This window comes from Chamaea fasciata, unplaced genomic scaffold (assembly GCF_029207755.1).
Source record: "Chamaea fasciata isolate MVZ Bird 193981 ecotype frontalis unplaced genomic scaffold, bChaFas1.0.hap1 SCAF_7, whole genome shotgun sequence".
Lineage (NCBI taxonomy): Eukaryota > Metazoa > Chordata > Aves > Passeriformes > Sylviidae > Chamaea > Chamaea fasciata.
The window spans coordinates 24,294,580-24,315,562 of NW_027094092.1; the positions used below are offsets into that span (position 1 = coordinate 24,294,580).

The 20,983-nt window shown below is 47.6% G+C and overlaps 1 protein-coding gene across 4 annotated transcripts in view; it reads right to left on the reverse strand.

Annotated features, from left to right (window-relative positions):
• The window catches only part of CREB3L1 (cAMP responsive element binding protein 3 like 1), a 45,279-nt gene extending 37,907 nt beyond the window's left edge, over positions 1-7,372 (reverse strand). For 2 of the 4 annotated variants that reach the window (XM_066188017.1, XM_066188019.1), the window contains exon 1: positions 7,084-7,371. In XM_066188017.1, coding sequence (XP_066044114.1) covers positions 7,084-7,191 — 108 coding nt within the window. In that variant the 5' untranslated portion in view covers positions 7,192-7,371. Of the gene's footprint in view, positions 1-7,083 lie in introns of all 4 variants that reach the window. The other 2 variants (XM_066188018.1, XM_066188016.1) reach the window with 2 other exon arrangements.
• Positions 7,373-20,983: the final 13,611 nt, after the last annotated feature.

Here is a 20,983-nt window from a genome sequence, read left to right on the forward strand (position 1 = left end):
TCAGGAAACTACAGGAAAGGAAAACTTTGAATGATGTAACCATACAGGAAAGCAGAAGTAAAATTTGTTTTCTTGAGCAGCTGGAAATAAGTTAGATAGATGTAAACACTGCATGGCAGACATGGGGAACAACTGGGTTGAAAGACACAGCCTGCCTTTCAGCATGCTACTTGCAGTCCCTTGCCACTCTGGCCATGCCCTTGGCTCTTCACAACCTTTCAGCTATTTCTGCTCTGAGGAAAATTACAAAACATGCAGACACCAACCCAAGGAAACACCTAGCAACTTACAACACAAGTTGAGCTCCAGATGTAGGAAAAAGTAAGAGAAGAGTTCCATGCAAGCACCCACTCTGTCCTAGTGCCAGGCTGAAAACTGGATCAATGATTTCAGTCAGAGGATACCAAACTACACTAGGTTGCTCACACAGAAGTCACTTGCTGCAGCATGAAATAGATGGTGCCAGCATGGGGGTCAGCCGAGAAAGATGGCTTTGGTTCCACTTTTATTCTTACTTCTCATCTCCCACGTGGAGACATGAAATCCCAGCAGTTCAGATGTGTCAATACAGTCCCTGGCAGGAAGCTGGGACTAGTAGGATGTGATAATCCCAGAACTAAGATTGGCTTGGAATTGAGCACTTAACATACTTGACTCCTCCAGCAGATAAGTCTCCTGAAGAAGAACAATGCTGGCCACATGGTTGCCTGTGAAGCATACGTGGCTGCATTGTACCTTGCTGCACAGATCTGGAATTTTGCTGGGAAATCTCTGAGCCAGATTAGACCAAGAGACAGGTTTTGGGCATTTCTTAGGAGATCTATAATGGTTTGCTTCATTGCTGGTGCCCTACATGTTCTCCTGTAACTGGAGCAAGGAGAGTCAACAATTGACTTTTGTGAACCATCTGGTTTCTTACAGTGGACTGTCCACAACCGGACAAGGATGCATAAGCTTTAGTGGGTTGACTCATCCCTTCCTTGAAATGCACTGGAACAAGTGAGTCTTGAGAAACAAATTGCTGCATCAAGAACAATCCTGCCTGTGGTTATGTGCAGAGGATCTACCATGTGGCTGTCCCAAAGACAACTCCAGAGAATTAAGCATTTTCATTTGCTTCCTTTAAATAGTAAATAAGTAATTACTAAATGCTAATTAAATACTACCTTAAAACATATGGAGAAATGCTGAGGAAAAAAGGGAGCAAGGAGAGGACTAACTTTTCTTAGAAGAAACACAGCAGTAAGTCACAGAGGTGTCAGCCTGGCCATATTTTAAATAGTGCAGCTACAACTGTGGCTATGAAATCCCTAGTTTAAATTCCCCTTTGAGGGGTTGCTTCAGAAAATGCTCTTCTTTCCTAATCCCTGCTCTACCAGAGACAGCTCCATTCCAGGCTTCAGCAAGAACAGTGCAGCACCAGTCATGGATGAGACCAGAGCAGCACATGATGGGACCAGTGCAGACTAGATGAGCTCCTGAGCAGCAGAAGACATTTTGCAGCAATGAACACAACATATTTCATTAAATTCAGAAGCCACCACACACTATGGTGGCTTCTGAAGCCACCATACAGTACAAGCTTGTCCACTTGTACTGACTGGTACCAAGAGGAGGTGCAGTGGGTCAGTCTTAGAAGTTTTCTACAGTCTGATATATACAAATGAGACCTCAGGTTTGTCCCTCTCTGAAAGTGGTGGTGGTGGCATTATGCCATAGGGGATGAGGATCACTTGGCAGACATGGACTGAGCAGCACACAACTCCAGCATCTCCCAGCTGGTGCTGATGACACCCTCCCTCGGTGGGAGTGGACTCTGTGCACAGATGTACTTCCACCTCCTGCCAAGCCCTCCCTCCCTTTGTTTACTCTGCAAGCACTTCACCAAAGACCTTCCTGCTTCTCCCCACCAAGATGATGCCTCTGTCTCCACTGTTTAACCCTGTTTTGGACAAACACCTTCCTGCACTCCTGCTCCTAGTTCTGTCCCAAGAACACAGTTAATGGGTTCTCCCACTTTGGCTGAGATGATAATTTAGGAAAATGGGTTCCCAGCACATGCAGGCAATTGTCTAACAGATGAATGTGTTTATTTAAGAAGAGCATTCCAAATGTTTACCAATTTCTTGGCAGATAGGACACACAAATTATCCACAGTCTCTGGACTAAGTATTGGCCTAGAGTCTTCCAAATGAAGCTCAGGTCTCTTCCCCTCTTTATTTACCAAAAGGGAAACATTTTTTCCTGGTGGCAGCTCTACATTGATGATGCTCAGAGACCCAGACTCAGAGATCCATGGACCCACATTCAGCTGTGGTTTCATCCTGCTGCTAGCACTTCTGCAAGTGTAAGTCCCACCATGAGATAGTAAGGAGCAGCAGGGCCACAAAGTATAGAAACAATGAGATGGATCCAAAGAGACTAAGGAAATAGAAAGATATGGCAACTATTACCTTTGGATTCATTTCCATCAGGCCAGGTCGGATGGCCCTATGAGGCCTCTGTATCTGTGCTCCAGATCCTACAGGAATCTGGCTGGCAAGTTTCAAGAAAAATTTAAAGGAAATAGCATTTCTATATCTAGTACCTGGCAGACTAACCATAAATGCATTACTGACCAAATTTTACCAGGCACAGGAATAGAGGGTCAAAATGCTTGCTGCATGTGTCCCCACAAGAGATTCCCATCAGTCCTGGAGACCCAGCCTTCCCATTACAGCAGAGCTCCCTTGTCTAGCAACTGCAAGGGATATGAAGTGGGTGACCAAATCTGCCTGAGCTCTCCATCCTCACTGTGCACTGAGATGGTGAGAGGGAGTTTATAGAGCATGAAACTCGCTCAGACCAAAGGTCAGTCCAACACCTAAGCACCACTTAAGTGCTATTTATGTCCCTGTAGTAGGCATAAGAGGAATAAGTGTGTACAGGCTTCCTGTGAGAGTGACAGTCATCCATGGTGAATAGCCTCTTTTCATCTTCAGGGGAAGCTTCCCCTATGAGTTGCACCAGCATCACTCTCAACCTGCTCACAATATACAGTCCTGCCACTCTCCTCCTCCTGCAAGCCGGGACAATATTAAAGGTAAGAGCACACAGTAAGCCCAACACCCAGTTTGCACTAAAGGAGCAAACCCACCGAGACAGGCAGTTCTTATCCCATTCTGCTGTCCCTTTGTAGGCTCCAGAAAGTGCCAATGGTCACATTGCCTGGGCACATAGGATCACACAGTAAAAAAGAGTATGTTAGTGTGCATTCCCCAGAGGAGCTGGGTTAGCACTCCTGAGACAGCCTGAACAGCCACTCTGCAGCTTCTAACAGTGGAGACCTGAGTGAGCATGCAGGTTATTTTCTTGCCTTGATGTCTCTTGAAGGAGGCAAAGTATATGCTTTGAAAAGCATAGAGTCAAAATAAAGCTATGTTTACATAAATATCCAGAGACATCTTTGAAGGTGTTTTTTGCACTATAAAACACAGAAGCAGAGGGAAGAAACAAACCCACTGGGGTACCGGGTTAAAAAGAAACACATGACTCCTGTTTGGTTGGTTTATTCTGGCTTCCTTCTGACACCAGTCACAAACCTAGTGAAACACAGTGGTGAACTTGACTCAAGAGATAAGTCTTTTGAAGAGTTTCACAATACTGATAAGAGCTGAATGACAAAGTAAGTGCTCTCTGAGTGCAGTTGTTATAGACTGTAAGCAAATAGATGGTTGATGCAGAAATGATCATAAGTGCTGGACTGGGCAGGACACAAATGGGTGACATTGATAAACAGGCACTGCATGAAGGATTAGCTTTATGTATGGTAGGTCCTTCTGGGAGAAAAAGATGAGCAAAGTTGCCCAAATTCAAGAGCAGTATGTGGCCTCTTGAGCAAAAGGAGACTGAGAGTGCTGTTAGCAGCCACCCTGTGTAAGACGGGCTAGCAGAAGCTAAGTGGAGAGGCATTTTGTGTCCTTTGAAGATTTCTCCTCCAATTAACAAGGAGACACCACTCTCTGTAAGACTTAAAAAAGAAAAACCTAAATACAGTGATAAATCGGTTCCTTATACCCAGTCTAAAACTTCCCCATTTCAATTTATGACCACTCGTCCTCCTGCCATGCACTTACGAAAGAGCCTGGCTCCATCTTCTCAGTAACTTCCTCAGCTGTGCAGGTAGGCTTCTGCTAGGTCCTCCTGGAGCTGCCTCTTCTCCAGTTGAGGAAGCCCAACTCCCTCAGCTACTCCTCAAAGGAGACATTCTCTATCTCCCAGTTACCTTGGTGACAACCCCCTTGATGCACTCAGATTTATCCATGTCTTTCTGCTATCAGGCAGCCCAAAACTGGATATTGTATTTGAGACACAGTTTTATGATTCTCAAGAAAAAGGGGATAATCACTTCTCTGTGTCTGTCTACCATGTCACTCCAGCTCCTAGCTGGCTTTGCTACTGGGGCACACCAGTGCTCCATGACCCCTGGTGGGTCAGTCCGTCCATCCATCCATCCATCCATCCATCCATCCATCCATCCATCCCAGGGGCAGGAGTTGGGGTTTGCTCTTGCTGAATTTCATGAGGTTTCTGTCAACCTATTCCTACAACCTGGGCAGATGTCTCTGAAAGGCAGCCCCCACACATTCAATTTTTTTTTTCTGTTGCAAGCATGTGGACCTTTCTGAAGATGCATCTACAGATGTGCCTTAATTAATTCTTTGTTACAGCTTCAGATGAACAATACAGAGAGCCATTTTTTAAAGACCAAGATGACTCATTAGGACTGCCAAGGTTGTGGAAAAGAGAGTAGTTTAGACACACTCAATTCTTGCCCCAAAGGAGCACAGACTCTGCAGTAAGGTTCATCCATCTTTTCTTTCTGCTTCCTTTCTGAAAATTGGAAATCGTACTCATGGAATTTCATACTGACATTTTATGGCCGAAATTCCTGGCCTGTTTCTAGAAAAATGCCGCTGAACAATATCTGGAAAAGTTTGCCCATCTTTGAAGTAAAGGCACTGGCAACTTTGTGAGCTATTGTGCACGGTGATGCTTTGCACAGTTTTGTGTCAAAAGAACTTCTCCACACATTGCAAGATCCCAGGAGATTTACTGGATTTAGTAAGAAAATCCAAGTGTATTTCTTCCATCCTCCCCATTGTCATGCAGAGTGAGAACAAAGAGGGTGATGTATTATGTTCTGGCTCTTGTATCACCAACAGATTTGGTAGGAGAAAAGTGGCTACAGAATCTCTTATATGCATCATCTGCAGGAAGAGAAGGTTTCAGCTTGACTCTCCAGCAGAATTTGTGGTGCTGGCAGTTGGGAAAAAAATGCACAGGAAAAAAAAAAGCCTTAAAAAAGCACCTTTCTGCTGTCAGCTGAGCACAACGATGCCTGACTCACTGCAACATAGTTAAATGAGAAGACAAGGGCAAGTTGCTTCCAGAAGCAGCTCTCCAAGCAGAAAACGAGGCAGGACAGAGCCAGCCTGCCCACGGCCACCACACACTTTTAACACACTGTCCTGACAGGTGGCACCAGATGGCACTCTTACACAAAAGCTTCTTTTTCACAGGGTCTGCTTGCAGGCAGAAGTTGTGTTTAACCACAAAAAGGTACCACCTATATTGCTTAGGGGTTCCCTGACTTCTGACCACAGCCCATGTTGCACCTGGTAAAAGGGCTGGTGCCAATACATACTAATTTCATTTTGGTAAAGGAATAAATGGTCTTGGCATAAAGCACTTCCTATCAGCATAGCTTTATCCACGCTGTATGCGTACAGAATTAGGGAAAGCACAAAACTCCTAGCAACAGGTCTCTCAGATAGGAGCAGGCAAGGCAAGTGCTCAGTCTTGGGGTGATGGGCCATTGGAAGGTCTGCCTGAACACTGCGCACCACGTTGCCTCTGGTAGAGCCCAGTGGAATCAGTCCTCGAGGCACAGTGCTATCTCGGAAATTAGGAGCTGGCAAGGTCTCTGACGGATGGGGCTGCCTCCATAATCTCTTTCCCAGACCCTGTGTGCCTCTGCTTGGTGCCGTGCATTTAATATTTATGCAAATTCTTCATCTCTACCGTCTCCCTCACAAAGGAGGCAACATAAAAGGCTTTAGATATCTTTTGTGTAGCAAAGCAGAAGTGGATTCATCAGTGGATTCACCCTCTCCTTGTTCCCTGCTCCTACTGCAAGGGTAGTCTTCCGGGGCGCTCACAGTGCTACACCGGGAACACGGGAGGTGCCAGTACTGTGGAAGGGGAGTAACAAGCCATTGCTCCGATCTCTGTCCGGGGCAGGCACACTGTCCCACGGCTGCAGCCGCTCAGAGGCTGGTGGAGCCTCGCGTTCAGGCAGTGCCCTGCTACCCAGCGCCGGATACCCTCGCTCCAAATCACCTCTGGGGTGGGGCCCTTCCCACTTCTGCCTCAGGGTTGGATTCTGCCTGGCAGAGGGGGCTGCAGGATCCCGTGGAAAGCTCGGGCTCTACAGCAAAGAGCCTGTGCGTGTTCTCAGGGAGAGCTGCTGGACTGAGAACTCGCCGGACTCCTGGGAGAGGCTGGGCAGTTTCCCTAGAGGTGAACAATGCCCCTTTGGTTCCCTGAGACTGGCAACACATTTTCCTCCCAAGTCACTCTTCCCCCTCACTCTTCTCTCCAAAGTAAATCAGCCCAGCCAAAGCGCCAAGCGATAGATGCTTCATCTCCCAAATGCCACTCCGAGGAAAAGTTACAGGCAAAGGAGAGAGGAGGCGCTGAGCCCAAAGCTCTCCCGACGGCAACCGGCCGTGCCTCCGGTGCTGCCCGAGCTCACACACAGCAGGTCGTACAGTCCCCGCCTGGCACCGCACACTTCTCCCCAGCCATCAGGCTCATAAAACCATGGTGTAGAACAACCCTGAGATTCCTCGGCGGGGTCTCCTCGGGGTACCAGCGGCCGGGCCAGTCCAGTGGGAAGTTGGCCGTGTGCGACGGCGGGCACCCGGCTACCTGCATCTCCGGGGCAGGCGGGGCAGGGCGGGGACCGAGCCCGCCGCCGTGTCCCGTGCCCGCTGCCGGGGCCGGCCCGCCGGAGCGGGGGTGCTGCCGGCGGTCCCTTACCACATTGCTGAGGAAGTCCGCCTCGCTGAAGTCGCCGAAGTCGAGGAAGCCGGTGCCGGCGGCGGGGAAGAGCCGCTCGGCGGGGAAGGGCTCCAGGATACTGTCCATGGTGCCCGCGGCACCGGGGCTCGGCCGCCCCCCGCGCTCGGCCGGCCGGCCGGGCTCACTGTGGCCGCACGCTCCCGCCCGCCCCCCGGCGGCGGCGGCCCATGGGCGGCGGGGCGGCAGCGACCGCCGGGCGGGCACGGGAGCGGAGCGCCGCGCCGGTGCCGCTCAGGGCGGCTGTCAGTGCCCCGCTGCCGAGGGGCCGGCGGGCGGTCCCGGCACGCCCCCGCCGCTCTCCGGGAGCCGCCGGGGCGGGACTTCCCGCGCAGACACCCCCTCGAGGCGGCGCCCCCGCCTCTCGGGCAGCCCCCGCACCGCCGGGCGGGGCGAGGCCGGTGGCTGCCCGGGGCTCCCGTGCTCTTCCCGGCGCTGCGCAGGGGGCTGAGGGCGCCGCTGGTCCCCGGCGGAGCCGTGTCAGTTTGACGAACTGAACAAACCCTCCTTTCAGCAGCCGGCCGCCCGGCTTTGGTGGCTCCTCAGCATCCCTCGGGGAGCAGGGCCAGGAAAGATGGGCATTCCGCGGGGTCGGAGCCTGAAGGGCAGCCGGCAGGGAGGTCTCCTTGCCCCCGCTCCCCGCAGCGGGCTTGCAGATCGGCCTAGCTGCAGCGGCACATGTGGCTGCTCTGTAATTAAAGAGCTGGGCACCATTAAAGAGCTTCAGGAAGATTATATGGTTTCAGATAAATAGGATTATGGATCCCTGTCCTTCTGATCATTACTCCAACCAACACTCAGGAAAACCACTTACAATAATCCCGTTGAAGAAGCCCTGATGTTTTATTAATCTGTCCCTGTTTTCATGGCTCCACAGAGAACAGACTGGAGTTCCAGCTCTAAGAAGGGTCTGTCTTGGTCACAGGCATCTGGAGAAAAAACCCCAAAGACAGCAGTGCATCTCTCCTGGGGGAAACCTGGCCGGAAGTTGCTAGAGGGTCCTGGCAAAGAAATGCTGATTTGAAGCTGGCTGGAGCCTGTGCTTTAACTGGAGTTTTCATCCATCCAGGCTCTTGCTCCACATTCTCCATGACTGTCAGAACTAAAAGCACAACCCAAGGTGCTCCTTGGCTACTGGTTGCACAAGCAGCCACATCCTGCACACAAAAGCCTTTATACTTACACACACAATGAGCTCTTTCAGTTACATTTACTTTTACCTTATGTTTCAGTCAAGTGTAAAGAGCCTTTGGGTAAAAGGTCAGAGACATAAATTCAGCCAGGATGGAGTTGTGCGAGAAAACAATGCTGTTCCTACTTCCTGAATGGTAAAGAAACCTCTTTGTTAATGTGGATGCCAGTGGGTTTAAAGGGGGAAACATAAAAACCTTTGCCACTGTAAGATGGGAAGAAGAATTATGTCCAGATCCTTCAGCAAGAAGTAAACCTGTCTCCAAGTAAGGAGGAAGACGCCTTTCCTTTAACATCCCGGTCAGCAGGGTTCTCACCTGCAAGGGGCAGACAGACCGAATCGTGCCATAGCAGTGGAGTGACAGCCAGGGTCACAGAGCATGGACAGAGCCACAGCAGGGGCAGCTTCCCCACCTGCCGCTAACCAAACACAGATATCGCTTCCCTAGCTATGAAGACTCACTGGTGAAACCAAGAGTTTCTGGTTCAGTGCCTTGCCCAAGCTAACACAAGGAAGTCTCTTCTCAGGACACACACTGTATTTATCTTCAGGCTGAGGAAGCTCAGATGGTGTCAGCTACGGTTTGCACAGCATGGGTGGCAGTGTCATCCGAAAAGGTCAAGCAAAGTAAACCTCACTTGTTTGTCTGTGCTCTGAAGGGAAAATGCTTTGGCACAGTCAGATGGGAGCTGTGAAATCCATTCTGGAGATTAAAATATCTCAGGAAAAAAAAAATGAAATTTCCTGCTCTAAAATCCTGCTTCTATTGAGTGCTTTTAGTACTGAGTGCAACTGCCCAGATGCAGCTTCTCTGCCTATCATTGCTGCACCTTTGCAGGCAAGAAATAATCATAATAAATATCCCGTTTTGGTGTTGAACAGGAAAGCTGCTCTGTCCCATCTTGGAGAGCTCTGATGGGAACTCTCATCCCTAGCATTTTTGTAGAGCTTTGAAATGGACACTTTTCTTATGTCAGACATGAGTGCAGTTCACTAAAGGCAATGGAAATGTCATCTAGATGGTCAGAGAGTGTTGCTGCTGACCCTCTGGAGCCAAAAAGGAGAGTTATTTCTGCAGGCAAGCAGTTTTGTGCTCCAGAAGAGACCTGGTGACAGGTAAATGTTGATGGGTGAAGGGAGGTGATTGCAGAAAAATTCAGATGTGCTGCTGCACATTTCCCCCCTTCCTGCAGCAAAGGGGGAAAAGGACAGGCTGAGGGGCACTGCTGATGCAGAGGCCTGGCCACTGCAGCGCTTGCAACACTTGAATGGTGTGTCACCCTTACTAGAGCATCTTTAAAATCAAGTTCTGCAGCCATCTCTTGGGACATAGATACAGCAGAGGAGGAAGCAACCCTAGGGCAGGGGGTGAATTACATGATCATTCAAATTCCTTCTCAGCCCATTTTTTTCTAATTTTATACTTAAATTTGTTTGCAATCTGATTGCAGCAGAAGATTGAAATAGCTATCAAGTATGTTCAGGCTGAACAAGTCAAACTGACAACAGGTAAGTCTTCCTGGCCTCACAATATTTGGTACTGCAAATACACATGTGTGACCAACCAAGCTAATTTTATCACTGCTGAGAAATGAATCATCAGTCCATTTCTCATAAGAAAGGGATCGTGCTCTCCTGTGCTCCATCTTGCCTGGTCCTGCTCCCACTGCTTTGTCTTTACGTCCGTGGAGTGAGAACTGCAAGTCTCTCATCGTACCACTTTACATTTGCTTTGCCTTCACCCTGCATGGTTGTGAGCAGGACACACAAGGTAAACAGGCCTTGGACTTGAACACATGGGCAGCAATCCAGGCCATTCTGCTGCAAGCCAAGCTGAAGCTTTTGGTTCTCCCACCCAGGACTGTGCCAGGAGGTTTCACAGACTCTTTGAGGATGACTGTTTCTGGAGGAATGCAGGGTGAAAAGTCGGTGATTTTTGGTCTGCTGCATGCAGGCTCTGTTGTTACAGGAGGAGTCATCTGTGTAATGTTTGCAGCCTGGACAGCTGGTATGGGAATGATTCATGCTGTTAGAACTGCTTTGCTTTGGGGGTCAGGCTGGCTCTTTAGGACTGCCACCAAGGACAAGATTTTATTTCAAGTCTGTGAAAGATATCATTTGTCCTGTTTATTTTTCCAGCGTTGGTGTTCATATGGATGGAATAGACAGTTTCTGCCACAAGCTGTCTTCCTAGCCATGAAGTTTTCTGGAGTCATGCAGGCTCCATATTTTGGCCCTTTAGTAGCTCTTTGCCAACAGTCTTGCCTTCATTTTGCTTTGTCTTTTCTCTGGATTGATTATTTCTCCATATATTGCTTTGGTGCGGTTTTGCTCACTGACAGAGGGAGCAACTGCTGCATTGTAGGTCCCCTCTGCTCCTGAAGGCCCACTGAGAACAAGGTGAGGATGGAAAAGGGACTTTCAGCCTAGTTCAAAGAAGAGGTACTACAGTCTCCAGACAGGCTCTTAGGAGTCCGGTCATGTGTGATGGCACAAGGAGTTACATATCTAACCCTTTGGCTGTGATCTCTTCATTTAGGTTTTTATGGGACAATTAAAAACCCAGGAAAAAAATCAAGATAGAGAGTGATACAGCAAAACATTCTCTAGCAAAAGGTAACTTTTGAGGAAGGACTTGCAATTGCTGGAGCCTTTCTTTGCCCTCTGATTCACAGTCCTGCCTCATCCAGGAAATCTCTCTCCCTTTTGATTTCCTTCCAGCGGCTGGTTTAAACTCTCTCTCTTGCACACGCAATTCTCTCTCCAGCCAGCTTCAGCTGCTTTTCACTTCCTTCCTCCTGCAGTGTACACTCCCAGCCAGGTACCCAGCACACCTGTTCCCACCACTAGCAAGCAGCAGTGGGACAGGGAGGGAGCCTGCACAGAGATCACACCCATTGCAGCTCCCTGCTAAAAACAGAGAAGAGGGTAATACCTGTGAAGCCAATGTTCATACATCTGCTGCCACAACTGAAAGAGGGAATGAATTGTGTTCTGCATGTTACTATGTGTGCAGCTACACAGAACATCAAATTAAATGTCTGCCTGCAAGCAGACGCACTTCATCAATGACCACCCAATTCAGGTAGGTGTGAGCCATGCTGGAGCACTGCAGAGAAGTGCAGACATGTGTGTGTGTCATAAGGAAATGTGCACCCCAGCTTGTGCTTTTTTCCCCCATCTTGCTTAGGAAGTAGAGGGGAAAGTGAAGAGCATATTAATTGCATGTTTGCATATGGCAAGGATCCATGAATGCTGTGGTTTCAGTGAGCACCCTAATGCTATGTGGGGAATGAAAGAGAAGCCACAGAGCTCAGCACTGCAATTATTATTCTTTCTGGGGTAAACTTGGGGCCCTTGGATAGATTTAAATCAGCCTTGCAAACAAGGAGTGAGTGACAGACAAGGAAAGATGAAAGACCTAGGAAAAGGAAAGCCTTGAATACAAGACACCAGACCCTAGGAGCATCCCCTCACAGAACCCCTTTAACCTCCTGGAAATGTGGCTGAGCTGCCTGTGGTAGTATGTCTTTCTGCCAGTATGTTAGATAGCAAAGCCCCCAAATAGTAAATGGGTACTGTAACAAAATATGAGAACTAAAAACCCACCACTTTGGAAGTAACTGATATAGGAAGAAAAATCTCTTTGTAATTCCTTAATTTCTTCATGGCAAGCTAAGACCGTTCCTTTGCATTGTCACACACAGTCTCCCCTTCCTGCTCTATACCTCAGAAAGAGCATAGGCTGGCAATCTCCCTGGGGAATCAGACAACTTTTACACTGACTGGGTGCAGAGTAAGTCAGTATGAGGGCATCTCCTTCCAGCAGTTTGTTAGCATTTGAAGACACTATGTGAATGGGAAGCTGCAGGACAGCAGAAGAGAGTAGCCACCTCTGCTTCCTATGCACTACTTTTTATTTACTAGGCTTTTAGCCTTCATGGTTGCAAGACCCATTTGCAAAAGGGACCCAGGCAGACTTCACAGGGCTGGAGACAACCTGAAGAGTCATTCTTAGGGGGATGTATCATCTCATTTCTCATAACCATTTCCTACAAGTCAAATCTTTCCCTAGGAAGGATGAAGAGCTGCACACTCTGACTGAATTTTACCACAAGAAGATACCTTGCATCAAGGAGTGGGAAGCAAATGGCTTTGGTACAGGAGGCAGCTGAAGAGCTGCTGGAACAGGACTGAATGAGTCAGGGCAAGGGATGGCAACAACTCTGCTTTGACACACTGTATGTGCCATATAGAGCCAACTCCGAACTCCCAGTTACCTACATGAATGACTGGAGGGCAATCCATGCAGATTTATGCCACTTGACCCCTCAAGCATGGTAGAGAAGTTGGACACTTGCATCTTGACTACATCCAACAGAATCTGCCCTGGTCAGAACCAAGCAGATACAGCACACACAGGCTGGTCAGGGGAGTGGGAGGACGATATTCCCTGTACTGTCAAGGGTTAAAAGCAAGATCCAGATCCACAAGAAATCCTGTGAGGAAAAAAGCACAACCCAGCAATTCAGGCATGTCTCACCCCCGTTCAAATGACATTGTTTCAGTGCTGTCTGCCTCACCCCTCAGTGGTAATTACAGACTTTCACTACAGGGGGAAGAGAACACGATGGAAGAAACCTTCATTACAGACATCTACAGAAAAGCAACCCCAGTGTAACGTCTCAGGCACATAGCCAGGATCAGCCACCAAAGCAAAACACATTTAGGACAAAAATAAAAGAGGGAGAAGTGTTAAGTGATTTGGGAAGATCAGAAGCCCACCAGGTTGGCTGCTGTACAGTGCTGGGTGTGGGGAGCACTTTGGAGAAACTGGAATGCTGCCCTGCTTTTAAGTGGTGCGGTTTGCATTTACATTCTTCCTTCCTTCCTCCTTCTCTGGGTGTTTGTTATCCCTGATGTCTGTATGGGTCCCTTTGTCACCCCTGGCAAACGCCACTGGACTGGGAATGGATGGTTTTCCTAGGCTTCCTAGCTTGATGTTTGTCAGAGGGACACATAGAGCTGTAGGTGTCCTTGGCTGACCCTTCCCTTTTGCACACCTAGCTTAAGACACACTCAAGAACAGGATTCTTGTATTCAGAGCTGGGGACTCCTTCTCGCCTTGTGTGTATTACAGGGGCCAAACGTTTGAATTTTTTACAAAAGATGCAAAAGGGTTTTTCTTCCCAGCAGGTCATGCATCTGCCCATGACCATTTCCTATTGCTGTGGTGCATCTGTCAAGGTTGGTGTTGACGTATCCTCAAGCAGCTGGCACCTCTGGCAAAAAAAAAGGTCTTATTCCTGCTGCTTTTTTTTTTCCTCATTCCAACTTTCTACTGACAAGGGGCATAGGTCCAAGCTAAGCTGCTCCTTTTACCCCTGGGCATTCACTTGTGTGAAACTGAGAACCACTATCATGGCATGGTAAACTCAGTGTTTGAGGGAGAGATCACTTCAGTGACAAAATTTTCCTACAGAGCCCTTTTTTGTTGCTGGTGCTAACACCTTGTCCTTGCAAGATCTGGGGTTTGATGCTACATTAGAAAGATACTTCAAACCAATAGGCCTTGTCCCCAGGCAGCAAACAGCAGGGATGGGAGAGGACCAGGAGGACAAAAACGTTCAATCAGAGTGCTATTAAGATGTGTCTAGGGAACCGGCTGAATTTTAATTGTTCTTTCCTACTCAGTGAGTGAGCACAGGAAAAGATTTACCTTCTGGCCTTTCCATTTGGGCATGTTGACATTTCCAGGCGGCACTTTCCTCTGATGGAGAGGTTTGACGTCAGGTGGGCTGATTAAAGCCTGCAGTGCCTCTGACTCATTTGGCTACGTCCTGTGCAAGGGGATTTGTAATGTGTCTCTTGTCTTTCTTTCACTTGTTACGGTTGGTTTTAAATAAATAAAGCTAAGCTCAATTCACAACTTCAGGGAAGACGCAACTCGGCTCAGGCTCAAATACGCATTACCATGGCAACAGATGCTGTCAGGCACACACAGACCTGTCACTCTCGCCAGCGAACTCCCCTGCCCTCCTCTCCCTGCCCAAGCAGTGCATGGGGCTGGGGTCAGATGCAGGAAAGCTGGGTGAGGCTGGCACCGTCCATACCACTTGGGCATGCAGTTGTTCTTGGGAACTGGCCTTGCTGCTCTCCTAGGCTCAGCAGTGCTCACCTGGGCCAGCCAACTAGCCTCATGATGAGCAAGAACTTCTTTGGGGGAAGCCCTGGTGAATGAAGTTGGCCCTAGTGTGACTTTCTCAACTTGCAAAAAGGAGGGGAGGGACTACCTGGATCAACAAGCCTCATACAGCTGCTGCCAAGTGTGGCATGCTCTTCATGCATGGATTGAGATCTGAAATAAAGAAATAAAAATTATCAGTGCCTTCCATAAGCCCACTGAGTGAATCCCTCATGATTGCCAGAGAGATGCGCAGCAAGGAAACAGAAATGGGGAGAGATGTGGTTTCTGCAGCTGACTGTGGGGTAGATAGGTTAGCCATGGCAAGGCTAGGCAAGGCAAGGCACGGCAAGGCAGTAGAGTCCCTGGGTCCTCTGTCCCAGAGTACCTGTGTCTCCTTGGCATACTGAGCAGGTCCCTCTGGTGCTGCCCTTTCCTGTACAGCTTTTGATACATGAAGAACTTGAGTATAGCAGCAGCCTAAAACATGAAGCACGAAACATGGCCAAGGGCATCATCACTAAGAAAGAGGCTCTTTGAAGTGCTCAAGAACTCCCTGCCTGTGGCTCTGCACCTGTGCATCTCTAATATCCACTGATACAATCATCAAAGTTGGAAGAGACCTTTAAGATCACCAAGTCCTAACATCCACCCAGCAGTACCACAGTAACCCTTAAACCACTGAACTATAGCACAGATCCAGATGCCTCTTAAACACCTTCAGGGATGGTGATTTCACCACCTCCCTGGACAATTTATTCCAATGTCTGACCACCCTAACAGTGAAAATTTTTCTTTCTAATACTTAATCTGAATCTCCCCTGTCTCAAATTAAGGCCATTTCCTCTGGTTCTTTCACTGCAGGCATGGTAGAAGAGATCAGTCCCTCCACCTGGACAGCACCTCAATGTCCTTTTTAAAGTGAAGGGCCTAAAACTGGATGCAGCACTTGAGGGGTGGCCTCACCAGTACTGAGTACAGAGAGGAGATCACTGCCCTGGTCCTTCTGGCTACACTATTCTTGATACAGGCCAGGATGCCATTGGCCTTCTTGGCCACCTGGACACACACTGGATCATGTTCAGCCACTGCTGATCAGCATTCTCAGGTCCTTTTCTGCTGGGCAGCTTTACAGCCACTCTTCTCCAAGCCTGTAGTACTGCCTGGGGTTGTGGTGACCCCAGTGCAGCACTCAGCACTCTGCCTTATTGAACCTCCTGAAGTTATCTTCAGTCTGCTGACTGAGCCTGTCCAGATCCCTCTGCAGAGCCTTCCTACCCTCAAGCAGATCAACACTCCCACACAAGTTAGTGTCGTCGGTAAATTTACTGAGGGTGCCATCAATCCCAATGTCCAAGTCATCAATAAAGATGTGAAACAGGACCAGCCCCAAAACTGAGCCCTGGGGAGCACCGCTAGCAACCAGCTGCCAAATGGATTTAGCTCCACTCACCACAACTCTCTGGGCCTGGCCATTGCAGCCAGTTTTTTAGCCATTGAAGAGACCACCCATCCAAACCATGAGCAGATAGTTTTTCTAGGAAAAGACGTACTAGAGAAATGAGACATTCTGGTTTGTGTGGCAAACAGGGCTAACAGTGTTGCCAAATCTTCCTTGCTCCAAGTATCAGAACATTTAGCAGTTTCTCAAAGCCTGGGCACCTGAAGTCCTGGAAGCATGGAAAGTTCTTACCTTCCCTGCTCTTAGGTGACTTCTGACAGTTGCAGGGATCTGGCTGAAAATGCACCCCACTGACTCTGACATAGGTGGGTGAACCTAGGACACCATCATTTACTGGTTTTAATCCTATTAGTTTTAGATCACCCCCATTAAGTGAGATCTGAATTACAGTTTTTGGTTTGGCTTGTGGGCAAGCACAATGCACACAGCAAAGTGTTTGAGTGCTGTCCCACTGACCTGAGCTGCACCAAGAGGCAGCATATATCCCGTTGGACTTGTACAGGGGCATGAAGGGGCACAAAACAATTAAGCCAAGAATTCAGTCTTCCCAAGTAGATCTCTAGGGCTGGGGAATGCTTTCTAGCTTAGTCCTCATTTTGTAGGTTTAAAGCTATCCCATGTGGAGTGCCATGTCTTTTTTCTGCCACAGATGATTTGAAACTAACTTTACCTCCTATAGTCACTGCACCCTGCCACACTGGGGAAGTTAATAGCATCAGAAGAGTTTGAACTTGTGAAATGTTTCTATGACTGCATAGATTGAGCCACATTACCATGACAAATCATTGAAATCTGAGAAATCTAATTTACAACACAAGTTTCTTTTTTTTGTGTGTCTTTCCCAACTCAAATTCAAGTCAGAGAGTGTCTGGATTGTGCAGTAACTCTAATCTAGGAGAACTGTGGGTGTAAGTAGGATGAAAAACAATTGCATGAGGTCTCCAGGGCTGGTCTACAGTGACTCCAAACCCTAAACTGCTTATCCCTTGAACGTGGTTTACAACGGCAATGGATCCTGGTGGAGCTGTGTAACCAGCACTTAAATAAAGGGGAGGCAGCAAGACCTCCTGAATCAGTGGCATCTGTTCTGGGAAGGGCTGGCCCAGACAAAGCCACAGCAAGAAGGTACTGAAACCCACTGTCTCCTCCTAGAGACAGAATTGAAGGTCACAAAGTAAAGACCCCTGCAACCAGCACTTGCCTCTGATTAAAAATAAATCCTTTCATGCACAGACAGTGGTTTGAGGAAGGAAAATACTGAGCTGCAGTGAAATCTTGGAGAGTTCATGGCTGGACACCTTGGAGTGAAAACACAAGTGGCATCAATTCAGGTAAAGCTCTACACCCCCAGCCACTGGCATCAATGCACAAGAGTACACCATTCTCTCAAATTTAACTTCTTTCACAATAAAACTGATTTTTTATGGCACTTTTATCTGGGATAGTGTGAAAGTAACTCAGTCTTAGGAACTACAGAGATCTGCTGTCAAGTCTGCTTCGTGTCAAGTCTGCTTGGTGTCACCAAGCCACCTCTGAAGCCAGGAAAATCATGATTCTCTGTGAACAGTAGGTGTTTTGCCCCAGCATGGGAATTAGCATCATTATGTCCAAGTGATGGGGGCTGCCAGTGTCTCTGCCACAGCGACAAACAAAACAAAGCACTGTGGTGTGGTTCTCCTACCCCCTGTATTGTACTCTCAGGGCTAGCAGACAGCAGAGATACTTGGGCACTCAGCAGGCTCACTTCTTCCTTTAAAACACACTAAAGGAAATACCAGTAAAATACATTATATGAATGGCCCACATAATTTACTGCTGTCACTTATAACTGAGAAGGAACTGCTAAGAAAGGAATTGATATTTATAGGGGTGAAAACATCCTTCTTTATTCCAAGGGCATGGCTTATAGTCCTATAAACCCTTTGCAGAATTCAGGTTTTCATAAAGTATCTGAAACAGGGGTTTGAAAATGGAGAACCAGTAAAAAACCTCAGCACCCTAAACTCCACATCAAACCAGTAATGTTCCTCATGAGCAAGGTAATATATAATACACTCCACATCATATCTTTATTTCTGTGGAAGACCATTGCATTTCCAGGAAGTACCCAGTACCTTCTGGCACAAAGGGAGGCCGTGACTCAAACAACAGCTGTAATGATCCCATCACAGACAAAATATTTTGCAGTATTCTACACAAATATTAATTCTGGTGCCAGCAAGTAGTTTTGCCTGGTCTTTTGCTGCCTGGTCAGTCTCGTGTAAGTCACTCTTCCCTCACTGCAGGCTGCCATCCTCTCCTTCTTGACCAGATACCCAGTGGATTATTTTTGTCTCAGATCACATAGTCCCAATGGTACAATTACACACTGACCTCAAAGACTTGCTTTTAAAATTACCCTTCTTTAGCAAACCCTCTGTCTAGTGGGTTGGGTGGTTTTCTTATTTTTTATTTTTATATCTAAATGGTTAAATAGTGGGTGTGGTTGGGGAGAGAGGAAAAGAAGAAAGAGAAAGAAGCAGACAGAGCAAACAGTAGGGGAGACAGTTGTGAGGGTCACAAGTGTGCTCAGGAAGGGGAATTCCATGTGCTCCAAGGAGAAGACACTTGGCTTCCTCTCTTTCCTTGGTAACATCTTCTCCTGGAAGGTCAGTTCTTCCTGTCAACAAATGTAATTTCACTACAGAGACAGTAACCTCTTGGTCACAGCTACAACTAGGGACTTATTCTTGGGAACCACTACCTAAACCAGGGACCAAACAAACCAGCAACTTTCAAATATGGTGTGAAACTTGGAACTTTCCTGTAAGTACTCACAGATGTTAAACTTTTAACCAATAGAAGAGACAGAAAAGCAACTCAGAAGGGCTCTGAAGGGCCTAGAGCCAAACAAGCCTAGGACAGGGGTAGGCAATCATAACTGTAGAGATGTGTTCACAGTGAAACCCATGTAGGACAGGTGTCATTTGTCCATGTTGCTGTTCAGCTGACAATTCCACCAAATTTTTGAAAGCCTTCATAGAATGCATGAAATCTCTTCAGGAGAGATGAGCATCCTCTTTGAGGATGACAAGCTGGAGGCAATAGTACATCAGTCTGTCCTTGCAAGGAAAAAAAAGGAAGCAACTCACAGGTTGACAGAAGAAACTTCAAATATGCTGCAACTTCTCACATTCAGGGTGCGCACACTACTTTTTGAGTTTGCTACACAATAGGATTTTCCCCTCCACACTACAAATAGCTTTAAAACCCATCTGAAATGGTTTTAAGGCTGATGGGAGCTGCAGTGCATTGGCTCCAAGTGATCAAAGGAGCTTTTTCTGAGCTGGCTGTGAAAGTTGGCCTTCTAATAGCTGCTTGTCACCTGGGCAGTGGCTGCTCTTCCACTGTGCTCATAATGGTCTCCTTCATCCTTCACATCTTCAGGAGTGCTTATCTATCCCACACTGTTCTGCATACCTTATTTTCTGCAGCCTTTTCCGCACACTGGCTATGTGTCAATCCTGACAGGATGAGCTCCCTTTGTGTCAGACCTCATCAACAAAAGGTCAAGAGGAGAGGAGGCCTGCAAATGATGCCCTGATGTATTTGAGAAGGCGGCAACTGTCATTCGGGTGACTCTTGCTCTGCATGGGAGTTTGATTGTGTAGGACAGATGTGAACACCATCAAATTAGAAATAATCTTCAAATGTTTGGTATAGTCCATGTTCCGGCTGTCTGGGAAAAGACAATCCTCTTCTCTTTGTTCTTCCTACAGCTCCCCTTGGACACAGCATCTTTTCCCCTTCTCCACTTACTACACCATTGCACTGGGTGTTGCCCTGTGCTGTTGCACACCTGGCTTCACCCACACCTGCAGTGACTGCATTTTACAGTGGGTGAAATGATTTTTGGTTTGAGAAGGGGTTTTTTGTCAATTTTGTGAAAAGTTTTTCAAGCCTGTGGAATTGAAATATACTTGATAGCTTGCTGGAAGAGACAACAAGCTGGTTAGCACAGCCTTTGCTGTGGCAGAAAGCAGTATCAGAGCTCCAGTTAAGTGATACCTATAAATGCTGGCAAGGGACACAGTACGGATGAACAGGCTGTATACTCACCACTTCTCTCATTTGGGTTTAAAAAGCCAAATCCACCTACCAACATTTGCTGAACAGAGTTTGTTTCATGAATATTAGTCAGCAAGATGTCAGTCAAAGGTATTCATCTATAAAATAAAAAATTCAGATTCCAAACTCTGCTCTTTTAATGAGCTCTGGTAAATTTGCTCCCTTTTACAGTCCCGGGGTCAATCAATTAGCAACTGCCTAGGGGAGAAACATAATTAAGCTCAGATAACACAACAAAAGTTTCATCTCCTTGCCCTCCCTCTATACACATCCTCATTTACACATCTGGATAAAAGCTTCACTGCAATGCCTGGAGAGAGCAATTGCTTCAAGCAGAGTCTTTGAGAGCACATCTGAGCTCCCAAAAAGCATTGCAAACTCTTGCATCATGCAGAGGCAGGAGAAGGCAAAGCAGCTAGGAAGCGAGAAGATCCACTCTGGCAAGCTGCTGCCACGGGGATAGGGTGTCACTGGGAACAACAAAAGGTGGTTTTACTGAGGAAATGTGGTGCCACGACTTATTAGTCTTCCAGCAGAAGCAGGATTCCAGTGCTGCTCTGATGGTGCTGCTCTTGCAGCAGGAGCGAGCCAGCCATTCAGGACTAGTCTGACAAATCTGGCTCCAGCTGCTCGACTTTATTAACGACAGAAGCCCTGGAGGGGTGGGATCCAGAGGCATCACAGCGATTTTTTTCCCCTTTCCTAAGCACAAAAGACAGAAGTGGAATGTAGCTGAGGAATGCTTCGCCCTTGGAAGGGATGTAATAAATCTCCTTGGATGTGATATTTGGTTTATTTTGTGGGAGTCATTCAAAAGGAAAATGCAGATTGTGGGGCTTAGTGCTCAGCCTATGCTGGCAAAGGATCACCGACAAAGAATGTCCATTGGCAGGGAATTTCCTGACTTAGCAAGTGA